At 37.2% G+C, this 16987-nt stretch overlaps 2 protein-coding genes across 2 annotated transcripts in view; one reads left to right on the top strand and one right to left on the bottom strand.

The window, feature by feature from the left end:
- LOC143033109 (putative glutamate receptor) overlaps positions 1-2822 on the bottom strand; it is an 11102-nt gene extending 8280 nt beyond the window's left edge. The window contains exons 1-3 of the mRNA XM_076198311.1: positions 2760-2822; positions 2504-2662; positions 204-345 (exon numbers count right to left, since the gene is read on the bottom strand). Coding sequence (XP_076054426.1) covers positions 204-345; positions 2504-2662; positions 2760-2822 — 364 coding nt within the window. The remainder of the gene's footprint in view (positions 1-203; positions 346-2503; positions 2663-2759) is intronic.
- The window catches only part of LOC143033400 (bis(5'-adenosyl)-triphosphatase enpp4-like), a 128393-nt gene that overhangs the window by 45468 nt on the left and 65938 nt on the right, over positions 1-16987 (top strand). The gene's annotated exons all lie outside the window — the stretch shown is intronic.

Raw genomic sequence — 16987 nt, forward strand, 5'->3', positions numbered from 1 at the left:
CAGTTCCATGTCCATTACCACCTATCATCTCCATCCATAAAGTTACCTAACCTTCTTTTAAAACAATTAGTAGTTTCAGCGCTTACTATCTGGTACATGGTTACAGTTACTAGAACCTTTGCCCAAGGAAGGGAGACAAGTTTACTCCACCACATTTTTTTTTTTTTTTTTACAACTGCATTTATTTATTCATTTAATTTTACCTTGCTGGAAAAGGCTCCGAATGACCCAGCTGCCTTCAAAAACGCCACGAACACCACCTCGCTGCCGTGACGGGGAAGGACTTCGCACCAGGAGGGTAAGCAACAAGGTGAACACCAGGCACGAAAACATACCCGTCCACACCTGGAAACACAGTAAATTTGAAGTGCAAGTCGGACTATTAGCATCTAATTCAAAATTATTTAGTGGAGCTTCTGCACTCCGACGTCTTGAAGTGACTGATCCAAGGGCGTAATATTGCCGGAGCTCGCCGGAGTGCCGCTGTTCCGGCACCTGGCGAAACTATCTATTCTAATTACACCCTTATTACTCATTTGAACAATTCTATTTATCTATTTTTATGGTTAAATGAAATCCTCGATGACAGGTTTCTCCAGGCCTTCCAGTACTTCAGCACCTGTAAAATTGACACTGTGCCTCTGGATGGTTCTATTTGTCTTAAACCAGTTAAATTCGACGAAGCTTCGGCTCTGAACCCGCGGTCGCATGAAGACTAAGGAAGATAACCACAGAGGACACTTACTAACATCAGGACACAGAAGTTAGCGTCTTCCAGAGTTACCACCCGCTCCTCGCTTTCTAACGTTCAAGACGGGATAAACTACATATCACAAAAACGTTTGTTACCTTACAAATTACAATACACACTAGTAATAGTGTGTGTACGGTATTGCTGTGACCCTCCACCAGGGACACAGCAATATAAAGAAAAAAAAAACAAATCTTTCCACATCAACATGCTTTTTACAATATTGACCACCAAGAAAAAAGGCAATAGTGACAGCATGTACAGATTTAATTTTGACTAATGCTGCAAAATAATTTTGCTCAGTTTGCGGGTTGTGGGTGTGGGTATGGGTGGGTGTAGGAGACAGCATTCGGTTCTCGATCTATGTAGACCCCAATTCTACGAGCACAGCTCCTAGGTTAAAAAGACTTGTCTTGTGCCATTAATAGGGCTGGGCGGGATCCGAGTTCTTAAGTATTCGCGGATCCGAGTACTTGGCCAGGCGGATCCGCGGGATTCGGATCCGGATCCGAGTACTTCCTTCAGCACGGAGAACTGGCAGCGCGAGTCCACGGATTCGTTTGGGAGCGGGATCCGACTGACATCCTCTGTCGGATCCCAGTCGCGCGGTATTCGCCTGGCATTGGTAATCGCCACAGCTACATCTACTCGAGTCCACACCAACTAGGCGAATCCCACTCAAGCACCAAGGAATCTCTATCTGACTGCTGAATTATCTCTGACTGCTGAAGTATTTTGTCCACTATAATACGTCAGTTATGCACACAGATTTATATTTGTTACATATTTACTGCTGTACAAAAAAGTTTGCATTAGTTATATTACGGTTCAGTGATACTCTACCGAAAAAAGATTGTACACGGTGCACGTTACAAAACATATTTAGGGTGAACCTTGTGGTATAATTGAAACACTTTTTAAGGACCTTTGGTTTTATTTGTTCACTGACAACTATATAATATACAGCATACATGTATACCAGCAATGTATGCTTTTTTTGTTTCAGGAAAAATAGTACAGGAAATTGTTCCTTGGAAATAGTATTTTTTGTGTCAAATTAATAACAAATAAAGTAAAGTATATATTTTTTTCATATCACAGGCAGTAATATCCACAAACGGTATTTCCTTAACAGTAATTATTTGTCTCACATTTAAAATAATATCACACAATATCACAAACGGTAATTCCTTCAATGTAGAGAGTAAAAGAAATAAATAGGATCACATGTAAAGGGAAGAAATGTTACTAATAGCTGTGACGTCACAGCGCATCAGCCAATCAGTCTCCGAAGAATTTGAGATGCCGATGGCAATACTGAAATTGTATGCCATGTATCGCTAGCCGAAAATAATAGTTTATTTTGTATTGTAATTTCATTTGCAACATATGACTTTGTAACTAATTAATGATAATATCAAGTATGGTATAAATGTAATGCTTCGTATAGATAGTGGTTATAACGAATTTTGGCTCCACAGGGAAAATAGATCCTTGAGTAATCGTTTGTACTCGTCTCAGCGGATCCGAGTACCAACATCTGGTACTCGGGTCCCTCCTGCCTTGTCGGATCCGGTGGATTCGGGTCCAGTACTCGGATCCCGCCCAGCCCTAGCCATTAACCAGAATAAGACTCCGCATATAGCTAGGAGATTGAATGAACCGAATGTGTACCCCGATTCCACACAAGCGCGCGCGCATGAAAGCCTGGAACGTGTCACGGGCACTCCCCTCAAGTTCTGATCAACTCGCCTGCCAAGACAAAGGCTTGAGGAAGCCTTGAAGGTCCTTCTCCAACTTCGGCCGCGGGAGGAAGAGGCCCATGTAATCTGCGGCGACGTAGGTGGAGAAGGAGACGACCTTCGATCTGGGGTACGTCACGTCGAAAGGCCCAAGGCCAAGGTCAACCTCCTGTAAGTATAGAGAACGATATATTTTCTTTTTTTCTTTTTCATTACCGCAAAGTGGTTAGGTGTGGGAGAGGAACATCCTCACCTCTTCCACTCACTTTCCCCATGCAATGATGGCAGCTCGTCTTGTTCCCAGCAACACTGTCCATTAATGTGGTCATGCAGCCCGTCTACATTAAAGACCGGAGAAGGGCATTGTTCTTCACATATATAAATAAACCCGAAATTCCCTCTGTCTGCTCTACATAGGCATATTATACTTTTTTTTAGGAATCATAATGATCCCGGGATTGAAAATCTACCCTTCATTTAATTCAAGTTTGGCGATGATATAGGCTAATTCATTCGCTGTTCGTTGTTTGGAGTCGTTTCTCTTTCAAATGTAAACAGATATGACGTCAAAGATTGACTTTGTCGTCAACGAAAATCTACTCAATATTTTCCGATACTATTAAAAACAACAATTTCAACGTAGACAGTAACGATAATATTTTTCTTCTTTTCTTGTTTAAGGAAATAGAGATAATTACGTACCTCACTCGGAAACGAATGGAAAATGTTATCACTGATGCATGACGTCATGGATATGGAGCGTTAGCAAGCGGGACCGGTGAGGTTAGGTTAGGTTAGGTTAGGTTAAGGGGTTATTACACTGGGTTATTTGTCCTCCAATCTCCGATTAATCGGCGGTACCAACCACCTCCAGGACCCTTTAATGACTACGACAAACTATTCTGTTTTCTCAACAGAAATACATAAAGGCGGAGTATGCCGACAGGAGGAGCATTATTTTCCTCCATCATATCAAATTTCTTCCTGAAGTCTGTGGACTGCAAATCTGTTCTAACACTCGAAGGAAACATAATCCAGTTTGAATAAAGGCTTTAGGTTTAGTTAGGTTAACTGGCCATTGGATGACAAAGCTATGGTTTAGATAGTAATATAATCAGTAAAATAAAGTGGATAAATAAACTAAGAATATATAGATCAGGTAAGATAAAATCAAAGAACAGAACAAATGAGAATATACAATATAATACAAAAAATACATACGTACGTACTTACATACATACATACATATATATATGTATATGTATATATATATATATATATATATATATATATATATAGATATATATATATATTTGAAATATATAATCTATATTAATAAACGCAAAAGTCTGTTCGTCATCCGAGACCCCTATATCTCAGTCTACGTATGCTCTACATAGACATACTGTATTACACCTGTATAGGATTTGTTACATGCTAACAGTTCAAAGTTCAATTTCTAAAAGAACTCCGAAATTTTACGAGTTTATAAGTTTTTAGTTTAAAATTAATCAAAAATAACACCAAAGCTTTGAGAATTAGAAAAAATATATATATTTTTATAATTCAGTTCATTCAAGTTAGAGCCAGAAGTTTCCTGTTTGTAGCCTTGTTTCACAGCGATCTCCAAATATTACGGTGATACAAAATTCTCCAAATGTGGTATACCCTGTGATATAAATGTAATAGGGTAGGGTACCAATAAATGTTTTATTATTAGGCCATTTGCTTTCTTTAGTTTTTTATATGAGAAAGTGCGTCTAAAAATATTTTCATAAATCTATTTATATAATCTACGACGACATTTGATTTTGACTTGAATTACCACAATGAAGATGAACTCCAACATAGTTAAAAAAAATTCCCTTCTTGGTAAAATGACCGACTGATTTTCGGACTTGAATACACGTTTGCAGTAAACTGGGTAAAATAGTGTATGCCGAAATGCCTCACTTGATCTCCCCTTACCCTCTTCAGTACGTGTCGAATTCCCGCGCGCAGCATCGGATGCCTAATGTACAATGCATCACACTACTCGCATTCTAAAATATAAAGTCACTGCTCTATTACTTATTCTTATTCACTCCGAGTAACAATAAATCCAGAAGACGTGATCAAACCAGTTTACAGAATTCGGGGGTAACTCAGCTACAACTAGAAAATAAATATAAACAAGACGCCGACGCCATCATCATCGTATACCCATTTGCGCCTCATGACGCCTACGTAGTCGTGATCGTATCGAAGAGTTTAAAGATGGCCGCACGCTAAGCAATTCTCGCTAGCATGCTACTTGCCTTTGCTACTTCGTTTGAACAGAAACTGCCTCGGTTACGATCTTTTGTTTACCAAATTTCCAAATATCAAATTAGTCTTGCGTCAAATAGGGAGAAGTTGGATGACTAAGAAAAGTTAAACCTATACGAGTATTAAACACATTGATTGTTGATATGTTCTAACGGAAGTCTAGAATATTGTAACCGAAGTCGTTTCTACTCAAAATCTTATACAAAACATAGAGGTAAAATCAGAATATAATATAAGATAAAGAATAGAATATAAACAGTTGTCACATTGCAGTGCATTTGTAGTGAACAAGATAATATCTTACGAAAAAACTCGTTGCTGTTGAGCCTGCTGATACAGGACATATGCTCTCTAAGTGAATTATCATTTATTTTTTAACAAAACTGATATCTTGATTTGCCTACCTTTCTCTGTAACATGCCAATCATTCCTGTGAAAGATCCGTTGCCAAGATCCCGTCCCCACTCCTGGTCTGGTGGTTGCGTCAACGAATATCTGCAGACAAATTTCGACAATGTATATATATATATATATATATATATATATATATACAATAATACACACACACATACACACACACACACACAGACACGCACATACACTGTGTATATATACATATAAGACTGAAGGTGAAAGAAGTACACGAGGAGTAATGGGAGAATTTCACGCTTTAACGTTTCGACCCGCAGGGTCTTGATCACAAAGCTAACAACTCAAATGTAACAGGATATTTTATACACGGACGGGTCATCTATATATATATATATATATATATATATATATATATATATGTGTGTGTGTGTGTGTGTGTGTGTGTGTGTGTGTGTGTGTGTGTGTATGTGTATATATACATACACACGTTCGAGTGAGGCCAATCACAAACTGACCCATTAGATCAGTGGTACCCAACCGATGTGCCGCGGTACCCAAGAGTGCCGTGAGATCAACTGAGGTTGCCGCCAAATTTCAGGGCAAAACTAATTTTCGTATCACCGACTCCCTCTGTCATCAATTTTTGTTCATTAAAGCTGCATCAGTGTAAAGATGAGTATTTTCATATTATCAAGGGACAAAATTTTGTCACACTGATGTTAAATCAGCAAAATACTGACAAACTAGAATTTAGATTTTCTAATAAGGGTGCCGGGGACTTCTGAAAGGCTTGGCAAGGTTTGGAAACCACTGCATCAAATCAAATTAAATTGGTGATTGTTAAACATGAGTAGAAAGGTGCATGGTAACGGTAAATGTACATCTGAAAACTTAGTATTATTTTTGTTATAGGTTGTATGATGCTAGTGATTTATTTGCGTGAGTATAAAAATGTAATTTTTATTTATTGATCAGTTTCATTTTGTGCAGAACATTAGTATCAAAGGTATTTATCCGATATGCTATTTTCCTTGTGCATTTTTGTTGGTTACACATTTTTTCTCATAAGGGTAACAGGGTAAATGGCATAACTTATCCAAGTGGTTAAATTAACAGATAAAAATCGCTGAATTAAACAAAGGGGTTCTCCGATAAACTGTCGTTTGTAAAAGTAGGCTACTGGTAGACCTAGTAATAATGGTAAGAAATAAAAATCGTACTCGAACTTGAGGACATTACTGAAGAGGTCGAGCACATCGACGAGGATTCCAGAGCCGACGGTTGTACCGTTCTCGTAAGTTGTCACGCTGACATAAGGATGCCACTGCCCGGCAGCCACGCGCAGGGTACGGCCTGATAGCTGCATCTCTGATTGCAAACAAAGATCTACTTTTATTTCTTCAATAACTATTGTGGTAAATGTAACTTTTTTATATGTAACCATATTTCAGAAATAAATTCAATTAAGACTAACGTAAATAAGAGTGATTCGAACGTAAAAATCACACACCTTGATTATTTTAAGATACCTTCAAAACAAGTCGGCGAAGACGTCTTTGGCGAACGCAGCGCGTAAGCACCCTTTCCTCTGCTGGAACGATTTTTTGTCAGCCGTTTATATTGTGTCATTTTTGTCCTTCTAATCTAATTAAAAAATCTAGTATTTAGTAACCTTTAAATGTGTGTCACACAATATGTACACGGAATTCCCACAGCATCATCATCCCCACCTGTATCGATGGGACGCGAAACACAGATCGTCGTCGACAAGATGCCCTCTGGCTGTGTTCGCACGGCATTTGTCCACCTGTGTACTTGTGTTTGGGTATCTTCCTGTCTTTTTGTTATTAACCTGTCCAACTCAACTCAAAAATTCAACGGCGGTAGCCGTACTGAAAGGATTTGAAGGCAGTATTACGTGTCTCCAGAGAAATATATATACATATATATATGTATATATATATATCAAACTAACCAACTATCGGAAAATAAAATTTTCAATTAAATATTTTTTTCTGTATATTTCGAGCACTTTCTATGGTCCTCTTCAGCAAATAGATTACAAAAGATAAACCACAAGAATATATACATAAAGATGGGGGTACAGAACTGGGGAGCAGAGCAAGACACTCAGGTAACGTGCCCTTGGTGGCGTCTACTCATACGTTGGTTATCAAATCCAGTGACACCACCAAGGGCAAGTTGCCTGAGTCTGTTACCATGTTCCCCTGTTCTGTACCCCCATCTCTATGTATATGTTCTTGTACTTCACCTTTTGTAATTTATCTGATGAAGAGGACCGCATAGGGTGGTCGAAATATATAGAAAAAATCTTTCACTTCAAATTTTATCTTTCGATAGTGGATTTTAAGTTTAATTTACTAATGTGTTATAGTTTACCAGTATATATATATATATATATATATATATATATATATATATATATATATATATTATATATATATATATATATATATTCTAATAATTTTGAATTTTGGGGCTCTAATTATGGATATTAATAGTTTCTTGAACAACATTATTACGATTTTTTTGTTTTGTTTGACATTAACCCTGACACTTACAGTCCTGTAATCTATTGCATGCATATCTTGTTGACTTGAGGGACACAAACACAAACAGGATTTTGCGGCATCCTGTTTCAATGTCCATGCGTTTTGTCATAACCAGTCCTACCGAACGTACAGTGACTAGAACAGTGTTCCATGACAAGAATTTATGTGTGTGTGTGTTTGGGTGGGGGGGTTCTTGGCTTGCTGTTACAAATATTTGTATAATATGAAGATTTTGAAAAAAAAAATCACTTTGTCCTGACAGAAAATTTGTAAGATGTAGATTGTCAACTTTGTAGTTAAGAAAAGGGTGTCTCTTCACCAACATTTTATTATTATTATTGTTATTGTTATTGTTATTATTACTATTGTTATTGTTATTATTATTATTATTATCATTATCATTATTATTATCATTATTATTATTATTATTATTATCATTGTATTATTATTATTATTATTATAAATTATTATTAATGTTATTATCATTATTGTTATCATTATTATAATTATTATTATCATTATTATTGTTGTTATTATTATTATTATTATTATTATTATTATTATTATTATTATCATCATTATTATTATCATTATTATCATCATTATTATCTGTGTGAACACTGGGACAAATGTGGATAGGTGGTAAAAGGAACATAGGCTGAGGAAAATACTATTATTCCTAGCTAATTTCGCCTGAGTTGCATATTCAAAGGAAATTAAGCTGGCCGATTTATACATAACAAAAGAGGTAGAGAAAGGGATGCGGCGACGTGTCTTATCGAAACACCGTGCAACGCCGCCTTCCGTTGGGATGAATTGTCCGCCGTTCGGTCGCTGCTGTCGGTGGACGAATTATCGGCCAGCTGGTCGTCGCGTAGATAAGTTGCCCGGCTGGATCAGGGGGTCTATGCATTTTGTCCAAGGTAATGATGCATACCGGCAGGCAGTGTTACTCGGTGTTCCGATAAGACACGTCCACGCGTCCTTTTCTCCTCCTCTTTTGTTATGTATAAATTGGTCAACTTGACTTCGAGCACTAATCCTCTGAAGAAGCCACTCAGGTGAAACTAGTTAGGAATAAATGTATTTTCCTCAGCCCGTGTTCTCTTTACCACCTATCCACATTATCATCATCATCATTATTATTACTATTATTATTGTTATTATTACTATTATTATTATTATTGTTATTATAATCATTATTATCATTGTTATTATTATTATTATTATTATTATTATTATTATCATTATTATTATTATTATTATTATTATTATTATTATTATTATTATTATCATAATCGAGAGAATCATATGAGAGGTACAAAGAAAAGAGAAGAGAAGTAAACCATAAGATCAAGGAGGCAAAGACGAAAGGAGTTGTGAAATGGGGTAGGAGTATGGCAGATTTTTTTTTTAAAGTAACAAAAATATGTTTTGGAGGGAAATTAAGAGAGGAAGGGGAGACGATTCAAGTAGAGAAGAAAATGTAAAAGGTGTAGACGAAGGAATGATAATGGAAGAGACGGTACTAAGAGGGAGATGGGCAGAGTATTTTAGGGAGTTGCTAAATTTGAAGGAGGATAGGGAGGGAAAGGTAACTGCGGTGGGAAGCGCTAAGAAAATGACAGTGATGAATGAGGAAATGGAAGAGAAATAAGAAAAGATAAAGTGAAAGCATCGATCAAAATCATAAGAGCAGTTAAGGCACCTGGGTTAGATGGGTGTCATGCAGTGTCTAAAAAGGGAGGTACAGTGATGGTGGACTGGCTGGTGAGGTTGTTTGATGCTTGTCTAAAAGAGGGCAAAGTGCCGGAGGACTGGAGGAGTGCCTGTATAGTTCCGCTTTACAAGGGAAAAGGGGACAACTGTGAGTGTAGTTGTTTCAGAGGGATCGGTTTGCTGAGTGTAGTTGGGAAGGCTAATGAGAGGGTTTTGATTGAGAGGATGTGTTGTATCTTGCGACACTGCTTCTGACCCAGGGCAGTGGGCGAGATGCAGGGATGACCCGTCATCCAGGAGGTGCTAAGATAAGAGGGTAGAGGGGAATGGAGTATGTTAGGGATGGAATGGGTGGGAGTGGATTTTATGCCTTTGTTTTTTGGTTACCTCTCTTATAAGGGGGAAAAGGCTTTAGTATATGATATGGTATTATTATTATTATCTATATACTTATAAAATTCTGATCATCTTGTTTGTTATCTTGTTTGGTTGAAACCGTCACCCAGCCAATCAGAAGAAGAAATATGACGTCACGACTGAGGACCAGCCAATCAGAAGAGGAAACCAGAAGAGATATGACGTAACGGCTGAGGACCAGCTAATCAGAAGAAGAGACATGACGTCACGACATCATATGATGCGTAGTGTTCCAAACAACGACGACATGACGTCACAATCTTCTGCATTTCACTTCTTATAACAACGTATCATTTAAAAATTTATTTGACCCAACACACACACACATATATATATTTATACACACACACACACACACACACACACACACACACACACACATATATATATATATATATATATATATGTATCTATATACTTATAAAATTCTGATCATCTTGTTTGTTATCTTGCAAGAAACCGTCACCCAGCCAATCAGAAGAGATATGACGTCACGGCTGAGGACCAGCTAATCAGAAGAAGAGATATGACGTCACGACTGAGGACAAGCCAATCAGAAGAAGAGATATGACGTCACGACTGAGGACTAACCAAACAGAAGATGAGACATGGCGTCACGACATCATATGATGCGTAGTGTTCCAAGCAACGACATGACGTCACAATCTTTGGTATTTCACTTATAACAACGTATCATTTAAAATCTTATTTGACGCAACATATATATATATATATATATATATATGTATATATATATATATATGTGTGTGTGTGTGTGTGTATATATATATATATATATAATATATATATATATATATTATATATATATATATATTATATATATATATACACTCATATAAATTTTTCATTTTCAGTATTTAAAAGTATAGCCAACTCCTGGGTTAGCATCTATGAGGTATAATGAGTTTATTAAAATATTACGGACCGTATAAATCATATGATGCGTAGTGTTCCAAGCAACGACGACATGACGTCACAATTTTCTACATTTCACTTCTTACAACTAATCAAGTCACTGCCTTCGTCTACTGGATAGAGCATTGTCTTATTAAAGATTATATTGACCATTTTATTAAAAACGTATCATTTAAATTTTTATTTGACCCAACGGGTCACGGGTGGTCTAGTTATTATTACTATTATTATTATTATCATCATCATCATCATCACCATTATTATTATTATTATTATTATTATTATTATTATTATTATTACTATTATTATCATTACAATTATTGTTATTATCATTAATATCATTATTATTATTTTTATTATTATTATTATTATTATTATTATTATTATCATTATTATCATCATTATCAATATCATTATCATTATTACTATTTCTAGTATTTTCATTATTACTATTGTTTCTATTATTATTACTATTATGATTATGATGAGAGGGGGTAATTGGAGTGCATGCGTCCTAGGCTAAGTTTTAATCTTAAGTCCTAATAATATATAGTTTCTGCCTCCTAAATGTGTGCATGCTACTCTCACGTGGTCCCCCTGTTTCGTACAGAATGCATGCAAGTGACCGAGTAACCGACGGTATATTCGGTTCCTGCTACCTTGTGGGATATGCTTCTTTAAGTAAAGGCTAGGGGAAGGACAACTCTGAACATAAATCCCCTGTTGCCTTGTAGTGTATTACTCGTCAGACAAAGGCCAAGAGAAGGACAACTCTGAACATAAACCCCCTGCTGCCTTGTAGCGAATGCCCTTTCAGGCAAAGGCTAGGTTCATAGCCAATATCTATGACGTGGAAAAGAGCTAGTAACCTTACCACGTAACCTTCCAAGAAACTATGGAGCAAACAAGACAAAAAAAAAAAAAAAAAAAAAAAAAAAAAACGACGTAAATGGGAACTGTTCCAATAATAATGGAGTGGTTACCTCGCCCGGTCGAGGTGATCATAAGGAGCAGGTGGCCCTTGACTGTCAACAAATGACTGCCCATGAAACAAACAACACAAATAAAACAAATAAAACAAACGGCATTAGAATTGGACATAAAATCAAGATCGCTACATGGAACATCAGAACCTTGTACCAGACGGGCAAACTAGCAAACATAGAAAGAGAAATGAACAGAATGAAAACAGACATCATGGGATTGGGAGAAGTGAGATGGCTTGGGGTAGGATGTATGGAGACGGGGGATGGCAGCCAGTTGATATATTCCGGAGGAGACAGCGCATAGAGTTGTGGGTATATTAATGACAGAAACAGTAGCCAAATGTGTCATGGGATATTGACCCATTTCTGACAGAGTGATAATGGCTAAATTTAGAGGAGAGACATTTAGTATTAACCTGATACAAATATATACCCCCAACAAACGAGAGTGAAGGAGAAGATATGAATACCTTTTATGAAGAAATAACAAAAACAAAGGAACAAGGCAAAGAAGAAGTTACATTCATTATACATACATACATACATATACCAAGGCTTTTTCCCCCTTACAAGGGAGGTAGCCAAAAAGGGAAAGGCATAAAAACACTCCCACCCATTTCATCCCTAGATACACTCCACACCCCTCCCACCCTCCCTCTCATCTGAGCACCTCCTGGATGACGGGTCATCCCTGCACCCTGCCCACCGCCCTGGGTCAGAAGCAGTGTCGCAAGACACAGTACATCCACAGCAAGGCCGCTTCATTTAATCGGCGACCCCCCCTCTCCGTCCCCCTTTAAATATAAGGCGAGGACGGGGAGAAATCCCTTCGGGCTGCGTCAAAATTTACTCACACATACTACCCCGGCCCCCACCCCCCCGCCTATTCCTCCTCATGCAGTCACAACATCATCCATATACAACCATTCTCCACTCACCTCTGTCTTCCGTCCTCTCCCTTCCTTCCTCAACAGACATTCCCCTCTTCCCCAAAGCCCCCTTCACCCCATCCATCCACCTCATCCTAGGATGTCCCCTCATGTTCACTCCCTCCACATCTGCCTTCCATCCTCTTTTACTAGTCTTTCTTCACTCATTCTTTCCATGTGTCCAAACCATCCTAATATTCTTTCATCAACCCTATCTCCCAAATCCTTTTTCACCCCTGTTCTCCTCCTCACCTCCTCATTTCTCACTCTATCCAGCCTAGTAACCCCCACCATACTTCTCAGACACCTCATCTCAAACACATTCAAACTCCTTCTCTCTTCTTCTCTTATATTCCACGTTTCTGCCCCATACAGTGCTGTTGGCACAATCACTCCTTCATACAGTCTCCTCTTCGCATCCATTCCCAAATGTCTATTCCTCATTACACTCTTTAAACCACCAAGGCATTTACTCGCTTCTCTCAATCTACATTCTACCTCCACCTTCACTCCACCTTTTCCTGCTACACTTGCACCCAAGTATCTAAAACTATCCACTTCCTCCAGTCGCTCTCCCTTAATGTTCACTTCCAGTCTACTGCCACTTTCACCCCTTGTACATCTCATCACCTTACTTTTATCCACATTTATCTTTAGCTTTCTTCTATCACATACTCTCCCAAACTCTGCCACCAGCTTCCTCAATCCCTCCTCTGACCCTGCCACAAGCGCAGTGTCGTCAGCAAACAACAGGTGGCTCACCTCCCACTTTTCTCCATTTTCTTTAACCATCTCCAATCCCTGACCCACTACCCTAGCATTCACCTCTCGCACCACCCCATCCATGTTTAAGTTGAACAGCCAGGGCGACATTATGGGGGATTTAAATGCTAAACTAGGTGAAGGTAGATTCGAGGATATTGTATGGCATTGGAAACTGAAATGAAAGAGGCACCAGATGGGTTGAATGGTGCACAGAAAAAGGACAAATCATCATGAACACATGGTTCAAACACCACCCACGCAAATTATATACATGGAAAAGCCCAGGAGACAGATATAAGAACCAAATAGATTACATAACAGTAAATAGAAGATTCAGAAACTCAGTAACACAGGTAAAAACATATCCAGGGGCAGATGGAAACTCGGACCATATTCCAGTATTAATTAACAACATCTAACAAAAAATAAAGAAACCACCAAAGAGAATTAATGGTATAAGTAAACAGTTTAAACTATTAAAGAACACAGAAATCAGAGAACAATTCAGTTTAGAAGTCAAAAACAGGTATGCAATAGATGCAGACGAAACAGAGGTAGGATCAGCTCAGTGGCAAAGGACGACATTACAGAAGGCCATGGATGGAAGAGGGGTCAGAAATCATACTAACAAAAGAAAGAAGAAATAAGAAACCATGGATGACAGATGAGATTCGTGAATTAATGGAAGAGAGAAGAAAATACAGAGACAGAGAAAAAGAGAAATACAAAGAGTTTAACAGAAAGGTACGTAGGAAATGTATAAGAGCAAAAGAAAAATAGATGAATGAAAGATGCATAGAAATTGAACACCTAGAAAGAACAGACCAACAAAAGATGCATGAGAAAGTAAAAGAAGTAATAAAAACAAGAAAACACAAACAAAATATAGCAATTTTCAAGAAAGACGGGACAGTAGCAATGGAAGAAAAAGAAGTGAAGGATAGATGGAAAGAATACATCGGGGAACTTTTTGCAGATGTAAGGGAAGAACTAGAGGACACTTTTAATGAAGAGGGTCCAGACATAATGGAAGATGAAATAAAAGCAGCACTATCAAAAATGACAAAAGGAAAAGCGATAGGAGAAGATGGAATGGCAACGGAAATGTTTGAGGCTTTGGGAGATTTTGGAATTAAAATTATGACAGAAATAGCCAATAAAGTCTATGGAACTGGGGAATTAACAGAACAAATGTGTTTTCATAGCTTTACCAAAAATACATGGGACTTTAGAATGTAGCAAACATAGAACAATTAGTATCATGAACCACTTAACAAAAATAATCTTAAGAGTCATTACTAACAGAATAAGGAACAAAATAAGGCCAGAAATAGCTGATGAACAATATGGGTTTGTACCAGATAAGGGAACAAGGAATGCAATTTTTGTTGTAAGAATACTAGCTGAAAATATGTTAGAGGTGCAAAAAGATCTATATGCCTGTTTCGTGGACTACGAAAAGGCATTTGACAAAGTAAGACACAATGAATTAATAGAGATGTTGAAGAAAATAGGGGTGGATGGGAAGGATTTAAGGTTAATCGCAAATCTCTATTGGAAGCAAGAAGCAGCAGTGAAAATAGGAGAACTGTCTGATTGGCAAAAGATTGAAAGAGGCGTAAGACAGGGATGTGTAATGTCGCCAGACCTGTTTAATTTATACAGTGAGATAATCATGAGAGATATTTACCATCTAAAAGGAGTAACAATAGGAGGAAGAAATCTCAATAATATTAGATACGCAGACGATACTGTGTTACTCGCAGAATCGGAAGCTCAGCTACAGGAATTAGTTACAGCACTAGTAGAAGCAAGTAGAAACAGAGGTCTAAAAGTGAATAAAAAGAAAACAGAAGTGATGGTAATGACGAAAAAGCAAGGGTAAGAATTCAAGTAGAAGGAAGAATATTGACACAGGTGGACCATTTCAATTACCTAGGAAGCATGTTAACTTGGGATGGGAAAAGCGACGAAGAGATAAAGAGAAGGATAGCCATAACGAAAAATAATTTCAACAAAATTAAACACTTAGTAACTAACAATAAAATTAACATGAGAACAAGAAAAAGATTAGCAAAATGTTACACTTGGTTAGTATTATTATATAAATATGAAACTTGGATAATTAGTAAACAATTGCAGGACAGGATAAAAGTAGTAAAAATATGGATTTGGAGAAGGATGCTGAAAAATTCATGGACAGATTTTAAAACAAACGAAGAAATACTGCAGCAAATAGGAACGCAGAGGGAAATAATAACAACTATCAGGAAAAGGCAGATACACTTTGTAGGACACGTCATGAGAAAACACCAATTAGAACATACGTGCCTAACAGGAAAAATAGAAGGAAAGAGGGCAAGAGGAAGACCACGCAGAATATATGTAGACGGATGAAGGACGTCTGTAAAAGAAATAACAAATGCCATCTTGTTAAGAAGAGACATGTGCAGACAGGAGTGGAGCTCCACGGTGGCCAACGTCCAAGTCGATACGGCACCCCGATAAGGTAAAGTAAGATGATGATGATGATGATGATGATGATGATGATGATGATGATGATGATGATGATGATGATTATTGTTATTATTATTATCATCATCATTATTATCATTACCATTATTATTATTATTACTATTATCATCATATATATATATATTGATAATGTCTTAAATAGACGAAAACGTTCGGACTAAGCTTCTTATTTCCCAGTGGTTTTTTTCCTGCATATTATTTTCACGTGTGCCTTGTGAATTACTGCAATATATATATATGTATATATACATATATATATGCATATATATATATATATGTATGTATATATATATATATACATACATACATACATATATATATATATGTATATATATATACATATTTATATATAATATATATATATATATATATATACATGTATATATATACATATTTATATATAATATATAATATATATATATATATATTATCATTACCTTTTATGGCGGTGTGGTATTTGGGAGAAAAATAAAGGGAAGCCACACGAATGTTGAGAATTCATGAAAGGGAGGGGAACAGAGTGAAAAAGGTTGAGAACCACGAGACAAGAGCCATCCTGAAAGATAGAATATGCCAGGAAAAGCACCATGAGAAGACTAAAGATGGCGACACACTTCGCTAGTATGCTCCTTGCTTTTGTAACATGAGTAGACATGACTTCGGTTACGATATTCCAGACTTCCGTAAGAACATCTCAACAATGTGTCGTACATTCGTATTCTAAGTTTAACTTCTCTTAGTTTGTCGTTCAGCTTCTCACTCTAAGACGCAAGAGTAATTTGACATTTGGAATTTTGAAAAACGAAAGATCGTAAGCGAAGTCGTTTCTACTCAAACGAAGTAGCCAAAGCAGATAGCATGCTAGCGAGAAATACCTAGTCTGCCGCCACCGTAAGTCTTTATGGATACTAAGTTTCGTTCGTCTATGTACGAGTACTTGATATAGCTCTGGTGA

The sequence above is a fragment of the Oratosquilla oratoria genome, chromosome 15 (genome assembly GCF_046742065.1).
Source record: "Oratosquilla oratoria isolate Oo_2021 chromosome 15, ASM4674206v1, whole genome shotgun sequence".
Lineage (NCBI taxonomy): Eukaryota > Metazoa > Arthropoda > Malacostraca > Stomatopoda > Squillidae > Oratosquilla > Oratosquilla oratoria.